Raw genomic sequence first — 23,703 nt, forward strand, 5'->3', positions numbered from 1 at the left:
ACTTTTAAAATCTATTTTTCAGCAATACAGAGTCATCTCTATTGTTGAATTCATCAGTGAATTCCCAAATAGAATCAGTGATTCATTCCTGCCTGCCTGCCTCCCATTACTAAATGTTGTAGGACTGGAGCCTTTATATCAGTAAACACTTTTCATGTATCCACTTCATGTCTTAAAGGTCCAAGCATATTTCCAATGTAAAAAACAAAAAAAAAAAGCTGATAGAGAAGTTGATACAAATAAAATACAAACATGGACTTTACATTTTTTAAAATGATTTTTACCAGCTAAATCAGTTTTTTTTGAGTATTACTGTCAACTCTACCCTGTACCTTATGCTAGAGATAAAATATAGCATTGAATATGGGTATGGTGACGTATTTAATTGAGAAATGTCAAATACACATAACCTAAAGGCGTGTGTGTATGTGTGTGGGTGTGTGTGTGTGTATGTGTGTGTGGTCATGTTATTGCATAATCTAAACAGTGAAGACATGTCTAATTGAATAATAAGCACCATCTGGAGCCATTAGCCAAGTTCTGAGTGCACTTTATTGTTCCCCTCTCTCTCTCTCCCTCCCTCTCTCTTCCTCTCTCTCTCTCTCTCTCTCTCTCTCTCTCTGTCTCTCTCACTCACACACACACACACACACACACGCACAATTGCTCTCTCCATTGCATAACACTGGAGCAGTCTTAATTATTTGCATAGCACATTGCAGAGATGGACGGAAATATGGATGAATAGATTTATCCCCCACATCTTCATTACATCGCTGAATTATTTCACAGCCACCAGTTCTAATATAATCTGCAGATGCAATATTTATATGTGCGCATGCACTCATTCACACACACACACACACACACACACACACACACACACACACACAGTATGTTGGCAGGCTGCTCTCATGTCTGATGGATGGATAAATGGATGGGCTGATGGGGCTTTTATACATATTGCATTAAAACATGTTTAATTCTGTAACACATGCAGGGACTCCAGAGAAGGTGATAATGTTTTTGCAAAACACACACACACGCACACAGGAAGTGGATTAGCCAGTGAGTTAGGCCATCGCTGTGATGATGTCATACATTTACCATAATAACATGAGTTGTTTAATCCAGGATTGTAAATAAATAAATGTATTCAGAGCAATAAGTCAATACACATTCAGTACAAAAATGTGTGTATTTATGCTAGGGTTCATGTGGATTTTTGAAGGCTGATACTAGTATTGACAATTTTTGGTAGGAAAAGCTGGAAAAGAAAGAGTGTGTTGAGGCTGAGCTTTCTCTCATATCAAGGCACTCAGCCAGGATGAAAGAAGTTAAAGTCAGTGTCTCATGTCAAGGTGAAGTTAAGTCAGGAGTGTGGAAGTCAAAATAGCTGCCAACGTGTTTCAAAACTTCCCTCGGGGCATGTCGGCACCTTGATTTCTGGAAAAGCTCAGCCTCATCTTATGCTGCTCCAGGTGCAGTGGCTTCCTTTTCCACCTCATTCTTAGAGCATCTTCCTACCAGCTCAGCTTACACACATTATTTTTGGATTTAAGCTGTCAACAGCCACCATTTTGTTCGGATATTAACCTGTTCAACTCTGCTGGCCTGGACTCAACAGTGGCTCTGTCATTATTAGCACAAGTCATGTGATTGAGCTTTGGTCAGATCCACAGAACTTTATTTAAAATTTCTAGTCAAGATCCTGATGTTTCCAAAGATACCTAATATGTCCTGCTTAATTACAGTGACATGGGATGCACAAGACATTTGATGTGGTGCAGCAGCCATAAAAATACTGCCCTCGGTTTGGTTATTTCTCTCAATATAAGCATGATGATGATCATATGGAGTGAAGTGAAGCTGAAGTGTTAGAACAAGCACATACAGAACGTATATGACACTGTTATGAAGAAAAAATGTTTTAAGCTAATAAAGGGGAAATATAAATATGCTCTGAGTTCAACAGGTTAAATTGTGAAAGCGCCAGACTATGTTTGCCTTTCACAAGCATTTAACAAAAAATCCTACGTTGATTCAGTAAACTTGATCTGACATTAAAATAGATAATGGTGGCAATTATAAATATAGTTTTCTTGTTTTTGTATTCTTTTACTAATTTTCTTGTAAGTTTTTGCGTAATGTCTGGTTTGATTTTCATGTAAAATTTTCATTCTCTTCCCTTTGCTAATTTTTATACTAATGTTCCAGAAATGTTTTGCTTATTTGCTAATTGCCTTTTTCTCCATGTTTTTTTTTTTGTTTTGTTTTTTTAAAGAAATCAAGTAAATTTGCTAGATTGTCAGTGATTTTTACCTCTGAAACTGGCATTAGAACCACAAACTAGGACAGAAACTCCAAAAACGCCAAAAAGACTCCCACCCACCATCGTTAACGAAGAATTACAGGGGAACCACTTGACAGGAGACAAAGACCAAGAGCAAATACAAGGAATTTACGATGCTCCCACAATCTCCCCTTTCAATTAGACCAAATGATCAAATCTTAATGAGCATAATCAGGTAAATTTAATTACACTCGCTAGAAGTTCACTGCAACAAAGGGTGTTTTTCCTCTGGCATCTAAGCTTAACAGCCCTCCTTAGTAAAAGCATCTTGATGCACAGGCTTGCAGTTGGGCTATAGTTGACATTTCTTCAAAAGCAGCGTCAGGATGCAGTTGGACACACAGCCTTGTTACCACAATCTAACTTTTGCAATTTTTACAGTAGATAGAGAGGAAGGAGTGAGGACAGATGAGATAGCCAGGAGGTTTCATCAGCACTGTGTGGGAGCTAGAGATTAGAAAGTTGGAGAAAGAATTTCTTGGTGGAAACTGTTTATTGACAGAGAGGTTCCAAATTTCCTCCTCAAAATGCCACTGTTTTGAAACCGTGACGTTATCCTTTCGTTTGGTTGATTTTCCAATGGGCCTCAGAAGTCATGTTATCATTTGTCTCTGTTAATATTTTCGAGACCTCCAGATCAAAAAGTAGACTGTCTTTGGGAGAAATGAATAGTCTATTCCTGATTCCTCTGGTTATTTGTTTGGATATGAAAACAAAAATTCTCACACATTTCATAACGTTTCACGTTCATAAGCAGAACATGAGCAGTGTCATTTGAAAAACAAATTGCTAACAGCTTAGTGGTTAGCCATCCATAACAAACAGTTGTAGCGTTTCTCCTCCTCTTAATACTTTTGTTGCTGTCCGTGAACAAAGAGAACAGCTTGGACAAAGAAATGGACATGGTAGCTGGCTAAGGCATTTTCAAGGTAGTTTTCAGGGCTCACAAGCCAAAATGACTCTAGTCATGAATGTATTGGGCAAAGCCGGTCATGGCAAAGCCAGCTATGTATTTAATTTGTGCTGTAATGTTAGCAAGTTGTAAGCAAAATAATAATTCGGGTGGGAAAGCTGCAACAGAATCCAATAGATCTAGCCCTGTTCAAGAGAGAAACGTTGGAATGCCATCTTAAATCACACTGTTAGTCTCCTGCTAAACCTTTGAGTTGATTATGGTGGTTATTTCTCAGAAAATTAGCTGGGGGGAAGTCCCCATCAATGGCAGGAGGCTAACAGTTAGCATTTGGCACTCAGTAACAATGAGAGGAAGATAACACCACTACTGTCCTACACAACAGCAAGAGGGGAGGTGAAATAATACCACATTTTTCAGAATGGGTGAACTATCCCTTTAATGTTGCCTCAGACTTCTGCAGCCTATCATGAAGTTAATTGCTTGCTGTTAATTCCTTTTGCTGATGACTTCTCTCTGCAGCCGTCATGGCAGTTTACAAAGTTTGCTCGCCGTGAACGGCAGTGTCTTTTCTGTTGCCACACTTCAGTCGCCGTGGCTTTTCTTCTCCGTCAGCCGCAGACATTAACTACTGTCCACATGAGCCTCTTTTCTAACAGGGCTCTGCCAGTGACATGTCACATCAATAGCTGTTGCAAGTGGATGCCACATCTCACAGTAATCCTCCTCTCCATGCTTAAAGTCTTTATCCCCCTAGTGTGCTTAAGTCATGGCACTGCTAGGAGAGTGCAGTCATTCATACTGTCTTGCATTTGTACCTGCTTTCAAATCCAGTAATTATGGTTAAACATCAGAGGACCGGTTAGTTTTTTACCTCTGAATGCTACTGAATTTGGTCGACCGCAAAGTAATTTGAAATTATTAGTACTTGTCGCTCTCAATGACTTTAAAATAGATCAAATTTTATGCAGCGGGTGCCATTTATCTTTATAATGTATAATGTATGTTGCTAATTGAATTCTACGTCCCTGGCCGGCCTATTTTCTTTGTCATTTTTTATTAATGGTGTTTTGCTCCCAAATCTCTTTTGAATTAGATTTTGATCGCAGACGATTTGGTTAATTTGATGAAAATGAAAGATGATAACTTCATCCCAGTATTCATCGATTAGTTAACAGTGCTGAATTCAGCGCACTGGCATCCGTTTTATGAGCCCACACCCACTGTACTCATGCCATATTATGAGGAAAAAAACCTGCTCTGTATGCCGGGTGGAAAATGGCCACTGGCTGGCATTAAGGTAGTGAAATGGTGGTCATTACACCTCAGCATTATCATCAAAGTCTCATCAGTTGACAGAGGGACTGGAGTAGAGAGATGAGTAAGGTGTGGAGTGAGAAGGCATATGTGTGCAGGGGGTGGGGGCGGATTGAAAGGGCTACACTGCCAGCCAGAGCTCGCCATTAGTTATCAGATCCACTGGTGTCTTCATCTTCGTCTTCTGTCTTTTTCCTCATCCTCTCTGAAGGAACTGGCCCCAGCCCAGAAAACCCAGGGGCTTCACCTGAGCCCTGATCAGGACTTTAGAATTTGGCACTTGCTATGGCTCCCACTGCAGCACCTCACAATTTCTGCTATAATTGTGCAATATTTTAGAGTGAGATATTTTCTGTGCCATATTAGATTAAATTAAACAATATAGCCAGGATCATCAGTTAGTGGTCTGGCCCATGAGCAGGATTTGTGTGGCCCCAGGCCACTCTCTAACAGCGTTGTTCAGTTATATTCAAATTATGTACAAGCATCTCCCAAAAAACGGTAAAGCACATATATCTTATGAAGAGAAGAATGTCTTGTCTTTGTGAGACAGTATGCTTGGTGCAGAGTGCATCAAAGTGTTCCTGTTATGTTCCCATGGCGAGCCTATTGCTATAGTAAATAAAAAGGTATATGACCAATTTGCATAACTTTTTTCAAGGCAGCTGAATTTCCTCTCTTTTAGAAACAGAACATGAGTTTTCCTCCAGAGATGCCTCATTTGGGCAGAGTTTTAGTCTGCTCTTATCCCTCCGGAAGCTGTAACACTGCCGCTTTCATCCTATCAAAATAAATAAAAATAAGCACAGATAGGAAGAAGAAATTAATTTTTCAGTGATAATGAATGCTTTAATAAAACCAGAAGTTAGGCTCCTTTCTGGCTCACAGTTCAGTAAAAGTGAGGTGACTGGCTACAGCCACTGCGGATTTTCATGAGAAAAAAATTAAATGTTTTATTTGGTAAATGTAATACTATCTATTTGTACTAAATTTTAATATAAACACCAGAGGAATTTTGTGGGGCGTGGAAGTACTTGAGTGCTTGCTATGAGTCAAATTCAGCCACAGTCTGCTGCTTTGCTGCTCTATGACCCAACACACTGTTGAGGACTTGATATTAGTCCCCCATATAACCCTGTTTAGTGCCACGTTTCACTAGGTCCATCCTTGAATTTGTTGCTAATTTGCTCCTCAGTTCAAATGAGCCCTAATAGGCCTAAAAGGACAAGAGTTTTGGTTCTTCTGTCTATATGCTCCTCAAGTTTTCCGGTTTGATCTAAAGGACACTGTCAGGTATTGGTCGTGATTATTTTTAAAGTTTAAAGGTAGTGGATCGTTGTCCTCTACATTTGCTGTATGGATATACCATCATGGATCACCATCCTGCCACACCTCAACAACACCACTGATTAAAGCTGCATGCATGAAAGTGGAAGACAAACACAAAACAAAGTAAAAAACAAACCAAACCAAAACAGTATGGAAATTGCTAAAACCAATCACCTGCAATCTCCTGAGCCAGAGTCTTAAATTAAAGAGTGGATATTTAGATTCCTAAACCTGCTTTCTTAAAATGGTATTGCTCTTAAATATAATCACTGCTGTAAAGCATTTGGCGACTTATTTATAGAAATCAGCATTGGGTTGGTGTATTTTGACATCAGTTTAAATGTTTCTCTTTGTTAAGGTAAAAGGAAATGAGACAGAGGTAATAATAAAAGTAAGATGTAAACCTTGTAATGGAGAAGTGAGAGATACAGGTGTAAAAAGAAAAGAAAGCTAAGAAAAAAACAGAGTGCATCTCTGGACTATTGTCGTGGAGGTTCTGGAGATGGTTGTGTATTGACAATAACAATCTTTCCTTCAATTCTAACTTTAAACTTTAAAGATAAGTTGAAGAGTAAACTTGTTATGCTTTAATTTCAGTTTTATTGGATGGCGAAGAGTGAATGTTTGACAGCATGGGCACCGTCTATTTGTCAGCTAACGGTGACTCAGCTGGTTGAAGTTTTAGTGAGTTTCTCAGAGTTTTGTGACGTCTGACAGTTTAAATTTATGCAGTTTCGCTGTCACCTTATCGATCAGCCCTGTGTCAGCGTCATCTATGCAAACACCTCTGAAGACATGAACTGATGGACCTGAGGAGTTGGGGAGGGATCATTGCTGCATGCTTTCTCTCTCTGTCTCTCTGTCTCTCTCTCTGTCTCTCTCTCTGTCTCTCTCTGAAATGCACGCCTAGGAGGATGAACACATAGACAAGTGCGCCATTAGATGAATTGCCTTTTGAAGGTCAATTCCATTATTCTTCAAGCTGCTTATAGCCATGGTTTTATGCAAATATTCAGCATGTTGAAATTCGATGATTTTTCATGGTCAAAGACAGGAAATGTTCAGTGTTTCTCCCAGAATTGTCAGAGCAGAAAAGCATCCAAAAAAGCATTTAGACCATGGGACACTAAAATTCTCCACTGAGCCGCCATCTATGACGGTGTAATCGATATGATTACAGGTTTGCTACATTTATCACTTTCAAGGGCTCGTCATTGTGTCTCACTACTGACATTGCGTCCTATTTCCATCATAATCAATCATCAAATGGGAAATTGCCCTGAAACTGCATTGTAAGAGCTTAAAAAAAAAATATCCTGGTAAGCACTTAGAAACTTGGAAAGTACATGGTAATGAAATATTGCTATTGCAGTCAGTTAATTACATGGTACTTACTTGGAAATAAAATGGTAACAAAAAGCATTTACTAGGAAACTGCTTGGATACTTCATTGAAAATAGGGAAGAAATGACAAGTAATTTTTCCAGACTTACTTTGAAAGTAGACAGCAATAAAATAATCCGATTACCAAAGCACCCCCGAGATATACACAAGTTATTATGTGAAATTCTATGAAGAAACTACATGGCAAAGTCCAATTATTAGGAATACTATGAAACAGAGATTGGTAGTTTTTAACAATTTTTACATTTAAACATTAACCATCTTAGTTATTAAGTACATGAAATCCTAGTCACAGATACTTCCATATAAACACCGGTTTACCCAAGTCCAGTTTTCCATGGTAGGATTTGTGTGTCCTTATCAGGAACCTGTTTCTTTCTTTATGTGCACTAAATATGTATTGGGACTGTAAAATAAATAAAAATAATAATAATAATAAATGGCACCTAATTGGCCTTTAAATCGCATTTTGGTCAAATGATGACAATGATGGCAGTATGTTGCAGCCTTTGTCACTCAGGGAGTCTGTTATGTTGATCAGTTTGGACATGGGAGCATTGGTTCATGAGGATTTCGACAGTGCGCGCTGGTGTGTGTACTTGCTTGAATATATGCCTGTGTGGGTGTATGTGCATTTGTGATTTTGTGTGCGTGTACATGTGTCAGCACAGCCCACAACATTATGACTAGTGCATTTTTTTTCTACAGAAGTGAGCCGATGACTCTTGGGATACGATGGGGATTTCAACTCCTCTAACTGTTACGCCTGCTTCGTTCACTTAGAAGGCTGAAGAGAGGGAAGGGAAATTGGGACTGAATCATACAAGGCAACTGACTGAATAATTTAAGACTCGTGGAGGCAGGGACTCCTTAGACTGTAGCAAATTCAAATCTTCTCCATCTTCTCTGGCTCCCCGCGGTTTACCTCGTCATTGCGGGATCTTTGACTTGCGTACACCGTGGTGTAAACAGGGAAATCCTCCGGTAGAATTCACCATGTTCTTCCCTGTGATCTTGGACCTTTCAGTCCTGATTTTTTGGAAACAGAAAAAGCCTTTCCTCAAGCTAGAAACTCAAACGGCGAGACTCATTAAAGAGACAAACCCTGGGGCTGCCATGCTGAAGTGAATGGCAGACTGGAAAGCAAAGGAGAACAGTGGCAGAGTCTGCCAGTTTTTGGACAGAAAACTTATAAAGTTATAGAACTTATACCAAAATTGTCCTAGAAATAATCAAAGCTGGAGAAGGTCCAAATGAAAGGCAACCTGGTTTATATATTGTATTGATAAAGTTTACTACCACCAATTCTAAGCTAGAAACAGATAATGTTAAAACTAGTTACAGGCTACAACTTACAAAATTTGACTTTTGATCTTTCCATTGATTATTGGATGATCCGATTAGCAGATGGAACTTGCCATATAGCAAGCAATTAACAAGCTAAAAATGACCAAGTCGAGCTCTCAAATGTGCCTGGCTCGGGAACTGGGAGGTTTTAACTGAGCACTTCCAGTTCCCAGGATGTCTTGAACACAGCGTGAGCTTTCAGATCTTCTCCATAATTCCAAGTTGGAGTGAACTGGCGTTCCTTTGCTTTTTTCCATGTAGAAAATTTTATCCTAGTTCTATGTTCAGTGGAAAACTCCATTAAATATACTGCTGCTGACTGCTAAAGTTGAGTAGCATCAGGATCAACAAAAATCCAGTTGCTACAATCTTTGATTGGGACCTGCTCCAGCTCTATCTCTTCACATATCCAAGATTAATTTTGCGTGGGTATTTAAAATTTTTTGTCCAAACGTCAGTTGAGTTTGCCTCTGGTTCCATTTGCTTTGGTGTCCTCCATCAAGTTTTCCACCCTAAATATGGTGTACATCTAATGTGCCCATAAAAAAAAAGTTAATGGCAGTCTTAAGGATTTTCTTCACTCTAGTGTTGGTGGATGACAACACTTTTTTTTTAGACAGCTAACCACAGGCAACCAACACTTGCTTTACCACTCAGTTTGTTGTTTTGCTCTTTAGCACTTAGTGTAGTGGGTGTTAAAAGTTAAAAAGACGTCAGCACCAGCAAAAGACTGCTTCACCTCAAATAGGAACAGCAAGAACAACAATGTGCACTTCACCCAACAGCTGCTCAGCACTGCTATGTAGGAGAAAAAGTCACTAGTGGAAACATGTTCTGTGGCTGAGGAAATATTCACATCCATCCTTATGAACCCAGTGTTAGGTATAAAAGAATCAGCTGAGAAAGATAGTTACACACAAAAGAAAACTCTCTAGTCTTCTAGGGAGTCCTCAGCAAAATGAGGACTAGTTAAATTTCAGTTTATTTAGTATAAATTGTTACAATTCAGAAAATATATGGCTGATCAGTTTAACAGTTTCTATATTCTGGTGTATTCTCACCATCATTTGCCAGTGTCAAGATGTCAAGAATGACATCAAAACAGTTTAACCCTTGGGAAAAAGACAATTGGCACATCAGAAAAACAGAAAAAATACCTAAAATGAAAAACCTGAAAATTCACCAAAAGACAAGAAAAAGACAAGAAAACTACATTTATAATAGTTTAATGATACATTTATATGCAAGATTAGTGATGCTGTATTTCTTGTGTTTACAGTATTCAACTTTTTTTTTTTTTTTTTTTTTTGTTAACAATGGTGCAAATGTTTAAACCCAGCCCTTCATTTACAAACTTCATTCCAGCCTCCAAACTGATCAGCTCTTAGCCTTAAACAACTTTGAAATATATTTTATAGCATTTACAGATGTATTTTATGCAGTTTTCGGGGAATATAATGTGTGTTTTGCATCTGTCTCAAGTGGATGATGTCCTCATGCACTATTACTGTCCATTACACACTATTGTTAAGATGCCTTTCACATGCATTTAATACTGTAACCAAACTAAAATATGTCTTGATGTAAGGGATCCTATAGGGCAAAATCACTTAACTATACTATAATACCATTAAGAAGATATACAAATGAGAGAGCATGAGGGAAAAAAAGTACCACTCAGTACTCAGTACTGCTGCATACATGCAAAATGCATCGCATCCACGTTAACAGGTCAGTGAAACACAGGGAGGAGCTCACTCCAGTGTACCTCTTGATGATAATGTGTCTCAGTTTCTCTCATTGAGTAAAGCTCTGCAACTGTCAGCAAAACAGAATGAGTATGTGGGGAATAAACAAATAGGAATTTGAAAAACACCAGCACTTGTCAAACTAAATCCTTTCATCTCCCAGCAAGGCATGCCAAGGCAAGAAGAGTGGATGTCTTTGTTTTAGAGAAGGCTCTCTGTCTCCTCCCTGTCTTCTTTTCTGCATTCCCTTTCCAATTGTGTTGACGGACTTTTGTCCAAAGTAAACAAAGGCAGCTCTGCCATCGTCCTGCAGTTCAGTGTGCTGAATAATTGACTTGTTTTTTTTTTTTTTTTCCAAAGAGGAAACAGTTACAGAAGGATTGGGAAGAGTGTCTGAGAGTTTTTTTTTTTTTTTTTTTTTTTTTTGTGGAAATACCAACCCATCTTTCATCACCCTTCTGTCCTCTGTCTCTCTGCCTGTGAGAAGGGGATCACTGAGCTGTCAGATTATAGCACTCTGGCTGGCTGCTTGTATTTTTGGGTTTAAAGGTCAATCTCATGCTCAGCAGGTTGCTTTGGCTATTTTTATCTTAATAGTATACATTAACCAGTTCTTGATTTGTAACTCAGGGGCATTACTGATTCTTCTGAACTAATACTAAGAACAGCAAGGCATTAGAGATTCTACAATGTGGGCTTATTGTATGTTGCTATATAGATCCAGGATTCAATATTTTATTGCGATATGAACTTACTTGATTGGAGTATGTCTTTGTGAGCCGACTTTCATGACACAAAATGAAAGACAATAATAAATAAAACCATTCATTGACAGGCATATAATACAATTACAATTACAATTCACATTTGGCAGGTGCATTTATCTAAAGCAATATACATATGAGATTTTTATACACCACAAGCAAAGATCTATTCAGGAGAGAACAACAACATTAAGTGCCATAAAGCTCTGGTTCTGGTCCAAAGGACAGAGTAGCTACAAGGCAGAGCAAGGAGGTAATGCATAAACTGCATAGAGGAAGGAAGAAAGCATAGAGATATAATTTTTTATTATTATTATTATATCAGGGATTACACAATCCATAAGGTGAGAAGGTTCTCTTAAGAGCTGGGTTTTTAGCTTCCTCTTAAAGATTGAAAGGGATTCTGCAGATCGAATGAAGTTTTGTAGCTCGTTCCACTACCAAATAACCACAGAAGAGAAAAGTCTTGCTAGTGATTTCGGGCCTTGTTGTGCTTGCAACACCAGGTGCCGCTCCATGGTGTAGCGAAGTGGGCGGGAGGGAGCGTAAACCTAAAAGAGGGAGTTCATTTAGGTAGCAGTCATGTAGGCCAGTGTCAAGGACTTGAATTTGATGGGAGCAGCAATTGGGAGCCAGGGGAAGGATATGAACAGTGGACGTGCAGTTTTAGGTTGTGTACCAGATGCACTGCCGTGTTCTGGATCATCTGAAGAGGCTTGTGCGTGCCTGTTGGGAGCCCTGCCAGGAAGGAGCGGCAGGAGTCAAGGTGTGAAATATCAAGCGCTTATACCAGCAGTTGTAGTGCATGTTCAGACAGGTATGGTCTGATTTTGCTGATGTTTCACAGGGAAAATCAGCATGAACAAGCCACGGAGGCCACATGGTCCTTAAAGGTCAATTGGTTGTCCATTATGACTCCCAAGTTTCTGGCAGATTTTGTGGGAATGAGCTGTGTAGATCTGTTGTTGTACAGAGTGAATGGCCAGGAAGACAAGGAACTCAGTCTTTGACAGGTTGAGCTGAAGGTGGCATTCCTTCAACGATGTCGAGACTGTTGGATCATCTGGCTGTAACGAAAGGAAGAGCGGGGTGTCATCAGCATAAGAGTGATATGAAAAACCATGTGAGCGGATGACTGCACCAAGAGAGGAAGTGAATATTGAAAAGAGAAGGGACCAAACGCAGACCCTTGAGGAACACCTGTAGACAAGCAGTAGGATTTATAAACTTCCCCTCTCCATGACACTCTAAAGGATCTTAAACTAGTGGAGGGCAGATCCTGGGAAGCCAAACTCAGCGAGTGCAGAGAGGAGGATCTGGGGGTTAACTGTGTGAAACACAGCAGATAGGTCAAGCAGAAGTAGGACAGAAGACTGACCGGCAGCTATACTACACTACAGACAGGAGTGCAGTCTCAGTAGAGTGTCTGGTTTTGAAGCCAGACTGGTTCGGATCATGTAGCTTATTCTAAGCCAGAAATTCAGAGACTTGGTTAAAAACTGTGCGCTCAAATGTTTGGGACAGAAAGGACAGGAGTGAAACCGGCCTGTAATTTTCAACCACAGATTGTTTGAGTGGAGGTTTCTTTAGCAGCTTTGAAACTCAGGCCTGCTTAAAAGCTGTGGAGAACACACCTGATTTGAGTGAGGAGTTGATGATGTGCGTGATTGCAGGGGTAAGTGTGGGTGAAATATCCTGCAAGTGGTTGGAGGGTATAGGATCGAATGGACAGGTAGTAGGACGAGAATCGAGTATAAGTTTGGAGACTTGCTCCTTGGTGACATTGGAAAATGAGAGGAATGAGGGCCTATTAGCTGGCGGCGGCATACTGAATTGCTCAGGCTCAGAAAACTGATTACTGATAGCAAAAACCTTATCAGTAAAGAAGGATGCAAAACAGTCTGCAGTGAAGTCTGCAGAGTTGATGGTGGTGGCAGCTGAGGGTTGAGGAATGAGTTAAAAGCTGAAAATAATTTCTGAGTGTCTTTGGTGTTGCTGATTTTCTCCTGATAAGTGGTTTTGGCACTTTTTAGCTGGGAGGAAAATGCCAATATAGGAGAGTCTGATACTACTGAGGTCAGCAGGATCTCTGGATTTGCGCCATTTTCTCTTATGCTTTGACAATACATAAGTCAAAGCATAAAAACACAATTTAAAACCAGCCACATAATTTAAAAACCAAATTCTAAAGAAGCTTGAGGCATAAAAGAGAAATAAACAGAAATCCAGTCATAAAAGCAACATATTGCACCATTAAGGAGGCGAACAGCCTCTGGATATATGCTGTGTGGGAATCTGGTCTTAATGCTTCTTTGTCTATTATGCGAGTGAAGAAGGTTAAAAAGATCAAAAGTGAGTACCATACTCATTTTTCTTCTTTGTTCATCAATATGCCATGGCATGATTCACACTGTAACATTGTTTTCTTTGTATCAGCAGATGCCTGCCTCCTTTCTGCCCCTGCACTTGAGCCACTTAATTACTATGTGTGCAAAAAGTGTTACAAATGTATATTGTAAATTTAGATTAGGGCTAGACTGATTAATTTGTTTGCCAATATATCGGAGCAATGTTGTCCTTTAATTAAAAATCCAGTAGTGGCTAATCAATATTATCCACTGCTATCCACTGCCATTCATTTTCCACACATTTAAACAATCTGGAAAAGGAGACAAGAACTGTCTTTGTGTGTGTGTGTGTGTGTGTGTGTGTGTGTGTGTGTGTGTGTGTTTTAAGTTTTCCCTACTACTGAATTAGGTGGGTGGGGCATTCTGCCTCGAGGAGCTGCTTGCTCACCTAACAAAAGAGTTTAAGAGAGTGAAGAGTTTTAGCATCCCATGATTGTGTAAATGCTTTCTGAGAGGCTTTTCCACCCTGACAAGATTAAAATCCAGAGTGAAACACTGAATAGTTCTATTAGTCTTTTATTTTTATTATTATTATTATTATTATTATTATTATTAATGTTGGCAATGTTATGATATTGTATAGAACAAATTACAAAATTTCCTGAAACTAGTCTGATAGCCTTGAACCTTTTTCTGATTTATTTTATTTTTTATTTTATTTATCTATATTTTATTTTCTTATTCATGGGCTCATTATTATTATTTTGTTATTTTCTTTTTAATCATGTCTTGCTTTGTCAAGCACTGATATTGTACTTTTGATCATTTTTATTGTACTCTGTGTTACTTGGGATTACTGTGTCAACCTCAGCAGCATTGTGAATGACCCCATATCTGATTGGCCTCCCATCAGCACAGCTAATATCCCTGATCATTACCACTTCCTTCACCTAAGCCTGTATTCCCCCCCTCTCTTTCAGGTTATCTATGCACTGAACACGAAAAACGATGAACACGAAGCAGCCATCGCCACGCTGAAGGAGGCCCATGAAGAGGAGGTGCAGCAGATACTCTCTGAAACCAGGGAGAAGATCTTACAGGTTCACCCTTTTCCTTCGTTATTATTATTTTATAACTTTCTCATCAGCTAAACACTTTCACGTTATCACTTGCAAATTGCCTGGAAATTAGTGATAGTTGTGCATCTCAGTAATAGTTTTCCAGAAAAAGAATACTCACAGGAGGGTGAGCTTACTAATTCTGATATTTGAAAGGAAGACAGGTAATATGTAGTAATATGTAATTAATTTCTTCTACCTTGCATGAATAAGTAAAATTACATTTACTATTGATGTGAATAACAAGTCGTGAGTACTAAATTAGTTTTTTGAGTAACAAGACTAAAAAGATACACTACTGGCAAGGTGATGATTCTTTGTGAACTTTTGGTTTTGGGACGATCAATAAAGGGTTCAAAGAGCTGTATGGATTCTTCAGAATGGACTTGCGGTGCTCAAACGTTCAGGTCAGTCAGGGTGAACCACTTGACTCCTCTGTAGCTGTACACCATCAAACTAGTGTACATCATGCTGCTATAGCTGCACACTGTCAGACTAGTTCACAGTGTGGTAAAATTGCCACAAAAAAGTTTGTGCCCAGTTTCTGGTTAATGAAAGGAGGTCAAAACTGTAGTATTATCATTGAATTTTAATTCTAGCCAGTGTCCAGCACTCAGTAACAATGAGAGGAAGATAGCATCACTGCTGTATTTTTTTTTTTTTTTTAAGAATGGGTGAACTATCCCTTTAATGCAACTTCCATAATCCTCTGCTTTTATGCAAAATTGTTTATATGTCGCATGAAAGGAGACTGTATTAGTTTGCATGGACAGTAAGGTGCTATGTACATGTTGGCATGACAACACACACACACCACACAATGCATTTTAGAATAAATCTTTTATGCCTCTTTGTAATGTGCTAAAAGCTATGTTTGCTAATGTTCTTTTATGTTCTTTATCCATTAAGACTATTACTGTACTGTATTTTCCATAGAAGAGATGAAGGTAGTTGATCAACTGGAGGGCTGAGATCACATTCAAATTAAATGATCATTATTTAATGAACTGATTATGAAATAATTAAACCTATTTGTTATCACCATTAATACATTTTAGGGCTGTACACTTTCAGCAGGTTTCCCTGGATAAAGTGAGTACATTGAAAAGTACTGTGTAACACTTTTGACAACTACATATATATACAGCTTATTAAGAATATGCTACACTCCTCCTCAAAGCCTGTGCAGTGGGACTGTACACAATTTTCTTGAAAATCTAAATGCTTTTTGAGAAAATTGTATTCCTGAAATGAGTTCTCAATAAAAACTCATTGACTGTAATGAATAGAATTGACCCCATTAAAACAGACAGACAGTTTTCATTTGAATTTGGTTATAGGTATCAGCAAAATGAAATAAAAAGCAAAACACTTATCCACTCAAGACAACATGCAAAATTGAAATTTAAATTAAATCATTTAACATATATTCATTTCAGGCCTCAAGTCAATGGGCAATTTGAAAGGGTGTGAAGTACTTTTGATCCCAACTGGAGTTGTCCTTGATTTCTCCACAACAAGCAGGAAGACACTGCAGTTTCTTTCTCTCTGCCCCTTGTGCACAAATCAAACATAAAGAAGTATGATCAGTACAAGATGGATGTGTCATTACTGGGTCATCACTGGTGCACAGGCAACCATATTCAAATTAATGTTAAAAAATAAAGATATGGTCACAGATCTTAGAGGGACTAAGTCTACAGTCTCTCCCACTCAGATTGGTGGTGAATTAATAAAGAGTCTCAGAGTCTCAGTCTGCAAATATCTTGGGGTTGAGGTTGATAATGACCTCCACTTTAAGGCTTGTTCGGCATTGAAAGTGGAAAAAAAAAAAAAAAAAAAAAAAAAAAAAAAAACCTCCAACAGACAGTGTTTTTCCAGAGCAAATTAAAATTTCACGTCAGAAATGAGATTCTGCAGCTATTCTGCAGCTCATCCATAAGTCAGTAGAGTGTTATGATCTTTGCTTTATGCCGTGTGTTTGGTGACATGCGAGGTCAGGATCAGGACAAAATTGAGCGCATAATCAAGTCTGCAAGTAGTCCAGCTGTACAATGATCACATTTTCGATAAGCTTCAGAGCATCCGTAATGATAGCTCACATCCGTTACTTCAAAAATCTAAAATGAGTCATAGGGGCAGAGTGCTGCAGTGTAAAATCAGAGCAGTCTGGTTTAAATGGTGCTTTGTACCTGCTGCTATCACTGTTCTCAACAGTCAGCCCTGAACCTGCTGTCTGTCTCTTGGCTTTGTTGTTTGTGCAGTATTTCTTGATCTTTGCTTTCATGGCGTCTGTTACGTGGGTAGCAGGGTGTCTGCGGGTCCTTTTACAAAAAAATGCAATCTTATATTATTTATCCTTCCATTTTTTTTTTTTTTCTTTTATGTTATTGTTAAATTAGAAACGTCCAGTCAACGTTTCTGATGTTATAAAACTATAATCTACTGCACTTAACCTTTTGGGAATTGGCCTTTGTACATTAGCCCAGATCAGTTTAAACTTGCCTGCCATACAGGATCCATATCAGAGTGTCAAGTGTCCATAGGCTCCAGTGTGACCGAAACATCAATAGGTAATGTGTGATGCAATGCGAAAGCAGTGTGTGGGATTTTCTCTGTGCCTATTCAAATTTGTCTTTAAAAGGTCTTAAAAAGCATTATATTGATATCCATAGACACCATGGAATGGTTGGTTTTGTACCTTACCACAAGAATTTCCTTATGAAGTTGACTAGATTTGACTCCCCCAACACCCAGCACTAAGTGGTATGCCTAAGTGACCCATACAGCTGTGTTTGTTTCAGTACAAGAGTAAGATCAGTGATGAGATGGACTTGAAGAGGCGGATCCAGTCGCTGGAGGAGTCCATGGAGCTCCATGAGAGGATGAAGAGACAGGCCTTGGCTGAGTTTGAGAGTTACCGCCAGAGGGTTGAAGACATGCAGCTCTGCACTGAGGCACAGGTAAAGGGAAAAGGTTGTTGGATGGGTTTGAATGTTAGACCACGTCGGACAGAGAGCACTGCCGTAATTGAGTATATAACTACCTGGCAAGAGCAGCCAAACAAACCTGATTTAATTACTGCTAACTACTTTAATTATTACTTGCTTTTATTGCCTTTATTATTTACATTTTATTTTGGTTTTAGTCTCTCTGTTTTCAATTTGCCTGTTTTCTCTTAATATAAATAACTTTTGCATTTTATTGTAAAACACGTTGTGCTCCATCTTTCGTATGAAAGGTGCTCTATGAACCTCTTTATAGTTATTATTATTTTTTCTTATTAACATAACAGATGGAGCACTGTTCCTGAATGTGACCCACCATAGTAAATCTAGTTTCGATAGATTTAATTATTCTAAAAATCTCTGCCTAATGTACATGTTGTGCAATCCAAGATAACATGAACATCAATGCTGAGTCCTTACATGGTTTTCTTAGGAGCTCTTCAGGAGAAAAAACAAAACAAAGCAACTCAACAAGTTAAGATAATATAATGCTACATAAACTCTGAATGATTCTCTCAGTGCTTTTGGCCATTGATTTGCAGAGAGTTTCCTGACTCTCTGTTTTGGTTGTTTGTTGGTTTTATGACTAATGCAGACCTGGTGGGTTGGCAGATGGAAGGCCAGACACTGCCCAGCCAGTTCATCACCACTTGACCAGTAGCTCTTGACCAGGAGCCCACTCTGTACTATAAATCAATTCTCCAATCACTTCAATCTTTCCCTTCTTCCCTACCTCTGCAGCACACACAGCGTGTGGTATCCATGTCAAGGGAGGTAGAAGAGATGCGGAGGTCCTTTGAGGAGAAGCTGCGCACATTCAGCCAGGCCCAGGCCCAGTTTGAGCAGGAGAAGAGGGTTGCTCTGGAGGAGCTGAAGGCCCAACATAGACAGGAGGTTCAAGAGCTTCTCCGCAGCCATCAGAGCCAGAATGCAAACTACAGCAAAGACCAGGAGAAACTGGGGCAGCTTCACAAAGCTGAGGTACCAACTAACTACCTACCCACAGGGAAGACTAGGGGATTGATTTATCTAGCATCTGTGGGGCTTTTTCATGCACAGACGAGACAGAGTCTGTCCTCGATTTACCAAGGTGCCGCATCACACGTTTGCACTGCTGACAACTGCATGTGCGGCCAAAAATACAAAACTATTTTAGGGTGTTCTGATGTAGGACCACAAAAATATGGGAGGAATGACTAGAAATTCATTTCAGTTGACTTGCTAAAGCTGATTTATCATGACTGGTGGCCAAGGCAAAGGAAATTGCACCTGTTATTAACTGCCTTTGAAAAGCACAGTTCGGTTCAGCCTGTCTTTCAATTCAACCTGGTGCAGACAATCATTGAAACTTGTGTTAACTGTAAGGTTCATATCTTGATTACATTCTTCATATCATATCTTAGTTGTCTGGACATATGTTCGGCCACAGTTTGGATATTGAAAGCAATGTCTTTGACATAAAATGCCATGGCCCCCCTTTTACACACGGACACACTTGGAAATGAATTTCCACACTTATATTATTATCTACAGTATGTAAAGAGCTCAGAGGTGGTATGTTCTCAGCAGTGTTGCTGCATTCTTTGGATAGTTTCCCTCTCCACTGGAGCCATCAGAGATGAGGAACAGTGTATGATTGGTGGATAAAGCTATGTCTGCACTGCACTGTCTGCAGTAGCTGCCACTTGTTTCTGTTCTACCACTAAAAATGTGAAAAACAGAGACATGTTTCTTGATTTATAATACACTATCTTTGTCATAGTTGCTGTGTCTGGTGCTGAAAGCCATGTGGCTTTGCAGACAAGCTGCAAACACCTCTTTAGCCACAGGTATTAGTAGCGGTGCTCCAGATTAACTGGGGCTGTGCTCATTTACATTATCAGTCTTGATAAATCACCCACTAAATTGTGAGACAGAAATTACTTGCTTATTTGGCTAATTAACTAGCCTATGAATTAAGCAGCTGTACCAAAAACATCAGTGTACTTGAACAACATATTTTTCTTTGAATGTGGAAAATCAAGTCACAGGTAAATCCCAGACATTTGCATTATATGATTACATTCATTATGACCACCTCTTGGTTCTCTGAGCTGCAAACAGTAATGGACACCCTGTATACTTGTAGTGCATGTAGAGTCTTGTATGTTCTATATAGTGTTAATGGACCGTTGTTAATGGATCATTGTTCAATGGATGTAGGTATGGACCATAAAATAATTTTAGTCTCAATGTCAGAACGACTTCAGTATTTTCACTGTATTTGAAAACAAAGTGGTTCTCATTCTGATAGTTGTGAAGTGTCATGTGTTGTGCTTATTTGTTGTAGGTGGAATCTCTGACAGAACGGGTAGAGGAGCTCAAACAGGACAAGAAGAGGCTGGTGGAGGAGTATGAAGCCAAACTCAGCAAGGTAGCCACCGTAGAGGACAATCACTGCTTATACACACTGCAAGCAACTTGGCTGGGCTGATGGGTTGCTCTATTCCAGGCAGCAATCATTGGCAACAATATCTGTTGGCAGGCACAAAGACCTCCTGCCACGCCCACCTCTGGGAACACCCACAGTTTGGTGTCGTTAAGGTTATGGTTAGGTTGATGGGGACATTCCTGGAGATGGACAGGTGTTTGTGTCCGCTGCCAGACTCCTCAACACTGGGGCTGCGAGTCGATGCCAATGCCTAAGTGTGTGACAGTGCAGTTCTTCCTAATCGCCACCATGATGACCCCAAGGCTGGTTGCGAAAAAGAGCCCAAATATATTGAAGTCTATGAGAAAAACAATTCTCTCTTGATTTACTACCTCAGTAAACATTTTTTTTTCCCACAAGGTATGGTCTCTATTGCTAATTTCAGGTATTCTTAAATGTACTTTGCTGTTCATTTTTAAAATTCTGGTTTCATTTAAAGTTAAAAAAAAGCCCATAAGAGTGGTGTGTTCTTAAAAGTGCACTATGTAAAATTAGAGTTGGTTGATTTAAGTGATTTAAGGACTTTTTTTGGCAGAATTTTTATGAATGATCCACAAATTTGCCAACCCTTTTCCCAATTTATTTGAAAGAAATCAATTTGCTCGGGTATTAAAGGGTTGAGAAAGGAAGGAAATCTATCGTGTTGGCACTTTGATGTTGATCACACTGAAATAGAAGGTTGTGTTGTGCCATGTCCTATTACATCTGAATAGCAGAATGGCGCAATAAAGTCGACAGGGGCCATTAGTCTCGTTGAAGCTGTCCACACTGACAGCCGAGTATTTCAGTGACATTTCCCAGGTGAAGCCTGCCTCTAAACGGTGGCTATAGCTGGAGGCCTATTGCTTGGCCAAGATATTGTCTGGTATTTGCTTGTCTGCCATATGTCAGGAACCGATGTGAGATGGATTGTTTCACTCGAGCTTCTCTCTTCGCAGGCTCAGGCTTTCTATGAGCGCGAACTGGAGGCCATGAAGAGAACCCAGCAGCTGACCGCCGACAACCTGCTGGCGTGGAAACGCACCGAGGCTGAGCTCCGGCGAGAGTTCCAGACCCAGGAGGCAGCACTCCAGAAAACCCTCGGCAAACTGAGGGCTGAGTTGGCCAGGGTAACGGATGAAGCCCGGGAAAACCGTGAGAAGTCCCACAAGCTCCAGGCCTCACTCGCCGCAGCTGAGAGTAACATCAAGGTAAAAGGGGGTCTGGAGTGTCTACATGTGTAGCCTTTCCTTCTAGCTCTGATTTAGGAACTGTATCTGAAGATAAGACTGTGCTCATTTCCCAAGGCCATTTTTTAGAATAGAGCTTTTTCTGGGCCTTGCTATTGTTCCTCTGCTATTGTTCCTCTTATACACTGAAATGAAATAGAACCTCAGTTCATTTCATTTGTAACACCTGTGCTTACCTGCTATTCCAATGTGACAATGGCTGTTGTGAAAAAGGTCCATTCCCAGATTTTTTTGGGGGGAAAACTTGGAAAACTGATCTTCACTGCTAGTGCTAGGTCTGTTCATCAAATTACAAGAATCCACTGCTATAAATCTATACCATTGTAAATTTTTACTAAAAGAGTACAGAGAGCACTAGAATAGAAAGAGTTACATGTGTTTTCAAATATAAATCCAGTCAGAATAAATGTTTTATCATTGCCTGAGCTGCTTACCATGCTGTTGTGAAGTCATATCATATAACCTGGAGCTTTCAGATCTTCTCCGTAATTTTAATTTGGAGTTCTGACTTAAGTGGCATTCATTTGCACATTACCATGCAGGAAGTCAGATTTATCCTAGTTCCAAATTCAGTGGAACGCTCCAATACTTTTCCTTTGGTTGAGATTTTTTTCTTTATATCAGCACTCATTGCCACCCAAGGGCTCTTGGCCTTTCTAGTGATAATTTTGTAAAGCCTCTGAAAACACGCATATGATTGTCTTTACCAGTCAAGTAGAGGGTGATGCATGCATTAGGGGAATTGGGAGAGTGTGTCTGTTTTGCATCAGGATGACATGCACTGAAGGCTTCCTCGAAAATTGTCACTGATAACAAAAAAGAGGAAGAAATCCCCTAGTTGCCAGGCTTTGCTCAGTGCTGCTGAGTAATATGATAAAAAATCAGTGGTGGCTGGTGCGCCTAGAGTTAATAATGTGATTAGCGATAAGTGCAATCAGCTGTGGCGCAGATAACAAAACCACAACAGAGCAGAGACAGTGAGGCACATTATGCTAGGTGGCTCTCGTTTATTCACTCAGTTGAAGTTATCAAATTTTATTTCTACAAAGGAGGGGAAGAACGGAACAGAGACAATCCATTAGGAAGGTAGCAGAGGGAGACAACTTAACCCAAATACTGTCATAGTCTTTCAGATGGAGCTGATACATTTTATTGATACAGAGGTAACCCAGTAATCTCTCATTTTACAGCCTCAGTCGACTAATGTGTCTCTTAATCCTACGAGGCCTAGTGAGAGTTAATTGTCATTAACTGGATTTGAATTTAACCTTGAAGAGCTTACAGCTGAGGTTTTAATCCTTAGTTTGATCTAAGTTTCACTGAAGAGCTTCATTTTAAAGTGTCAGAATTTCTTTTTTTTTTCCTGTAATTGGTAATTATAGCTTCTCCATAAGGTGATATTTTGATTTAGAACATTCATTTTCAAGGAAGCGCACATTGACTCTCATCATTCAAATTTTGCAGTAGTCTTGTGTGCACCAAAGCAAAACATTGCCTTATCTCAGGAGAGGTAATTACCAGAATACTTCATGGGTAGAAATAGTGGTATATCAACATCAGTCTAAAATACTTGTGGTGTCACGCAAGGCTACACTTTCCAGCTTTTAGTTTCTCCATCACCCTGTTTTAGTTCACGTTTCAGTAGCCAGGTTTTCTGGAAAAGTGCAAGCGAAAGATCTCGTCAGCTACTGTGGAACCTAAGCACTCTTAGCACTGCATGCCAAAAATGACAAATTATACCTAAAACATAAAATATCCTTCAAAAGCCAGAGGTATGTGCTATGCCAACAAAACTTTGAACTGCTGCTGTTTTTTTCATTAGCACCTAAAACACGTCGAGTTGTTGACAGAAGCTTTTAGCAAGGAAAAAAAAAATAGATGACCAGCTCTTAACTGAAGCTGGTGTTAAATGGTTGCACCACTGGGACCAGGATGAATCAAGCTGAGCACAGTTTTTCGAGCCTTTCATATTTGAATGGCAGTGCAGTTCAGCCACGTCCAATAAGAATGACTGACAGCTGCTGTGAAGGCATGGGATCCCCAGAGCATGCTCTGTGTAAGTGTGTGTGTGCGTGTATGTGTGTCTATACAGTATTTATCTGTATTGAGGTATGAATCAGTGGCAATCTTAATCTCCCAATAACAATGGGATTCTTTATTTAGGCTAGCTCTAACAAGAGAGATATGGTTAATTACTCACACACACACACACACACACACACACACACACACACACACACGTGCATGTGCACGCATGTTAAGGATCTCTTATCTAAACCTAGCAGTCCCAAAGTGCACCCACCTGCCCTGGGCTCATCAGGGAAATAATCAGTGTACGCACAGGCACACACACAC

At 39.6% G+C, this 23,703-nt stretch overlaps 1 protein-coding gene across 5 annotated transcripts in view; it reads left to right on the plus strand.

The window, feature by feature from the left end:
• Positions 1-23,703, plus strand: part of fam184ab (family with sequence similarity 184 member Ab) — a 213,530-nt gene that overhangs the window by 68,223 nt on the left and 121,604 nt on the right. For all 5 annotated transcript variants that reach the window (XM_030046618.1, XM_030046617.1, XM_030046615.1 and 2 more), the window contains 5 exons: positions 14,504-14,623; positions 17,446-17,604; positions 18,391-18,630; positions 19,979-20,062; positions 21,058-21,309. In XM_030046618.1, coding sequence (XP_029902478.1) covers positions 17,470-17,604; positions 18,391-18,630; positions 19,979-20,062; positions 21,058-21,309 — 711 coding nt within the window. In that variant the 5' untranslated portion in view covers positions 14,504-14,623; positions 17,446-17,469. The remainder of the gene's footprint in view (positions 1-14,503; positions 14,624-17,445; positions 17,605-18,390; positions 18,631-19,978; positions 20,063-21,057; positions 21,310-23,703) is intronic.

This window comes from Myripristis murdjan, chromosome 24 (genome assembly GCF_902150065.1).
Source record: "Myripristis murdjan chromosome 24, fMyrMur1.1, whole genome shotgun sequence".
In the NCBI taxonomy this organism is placed as follows: domain Eukaryota; kingdom Metazoa; phylum Chordata; class Actinopteri; order Holocentriformes; family Holocentridae; genus Myripristis; species Myripristis murdjan.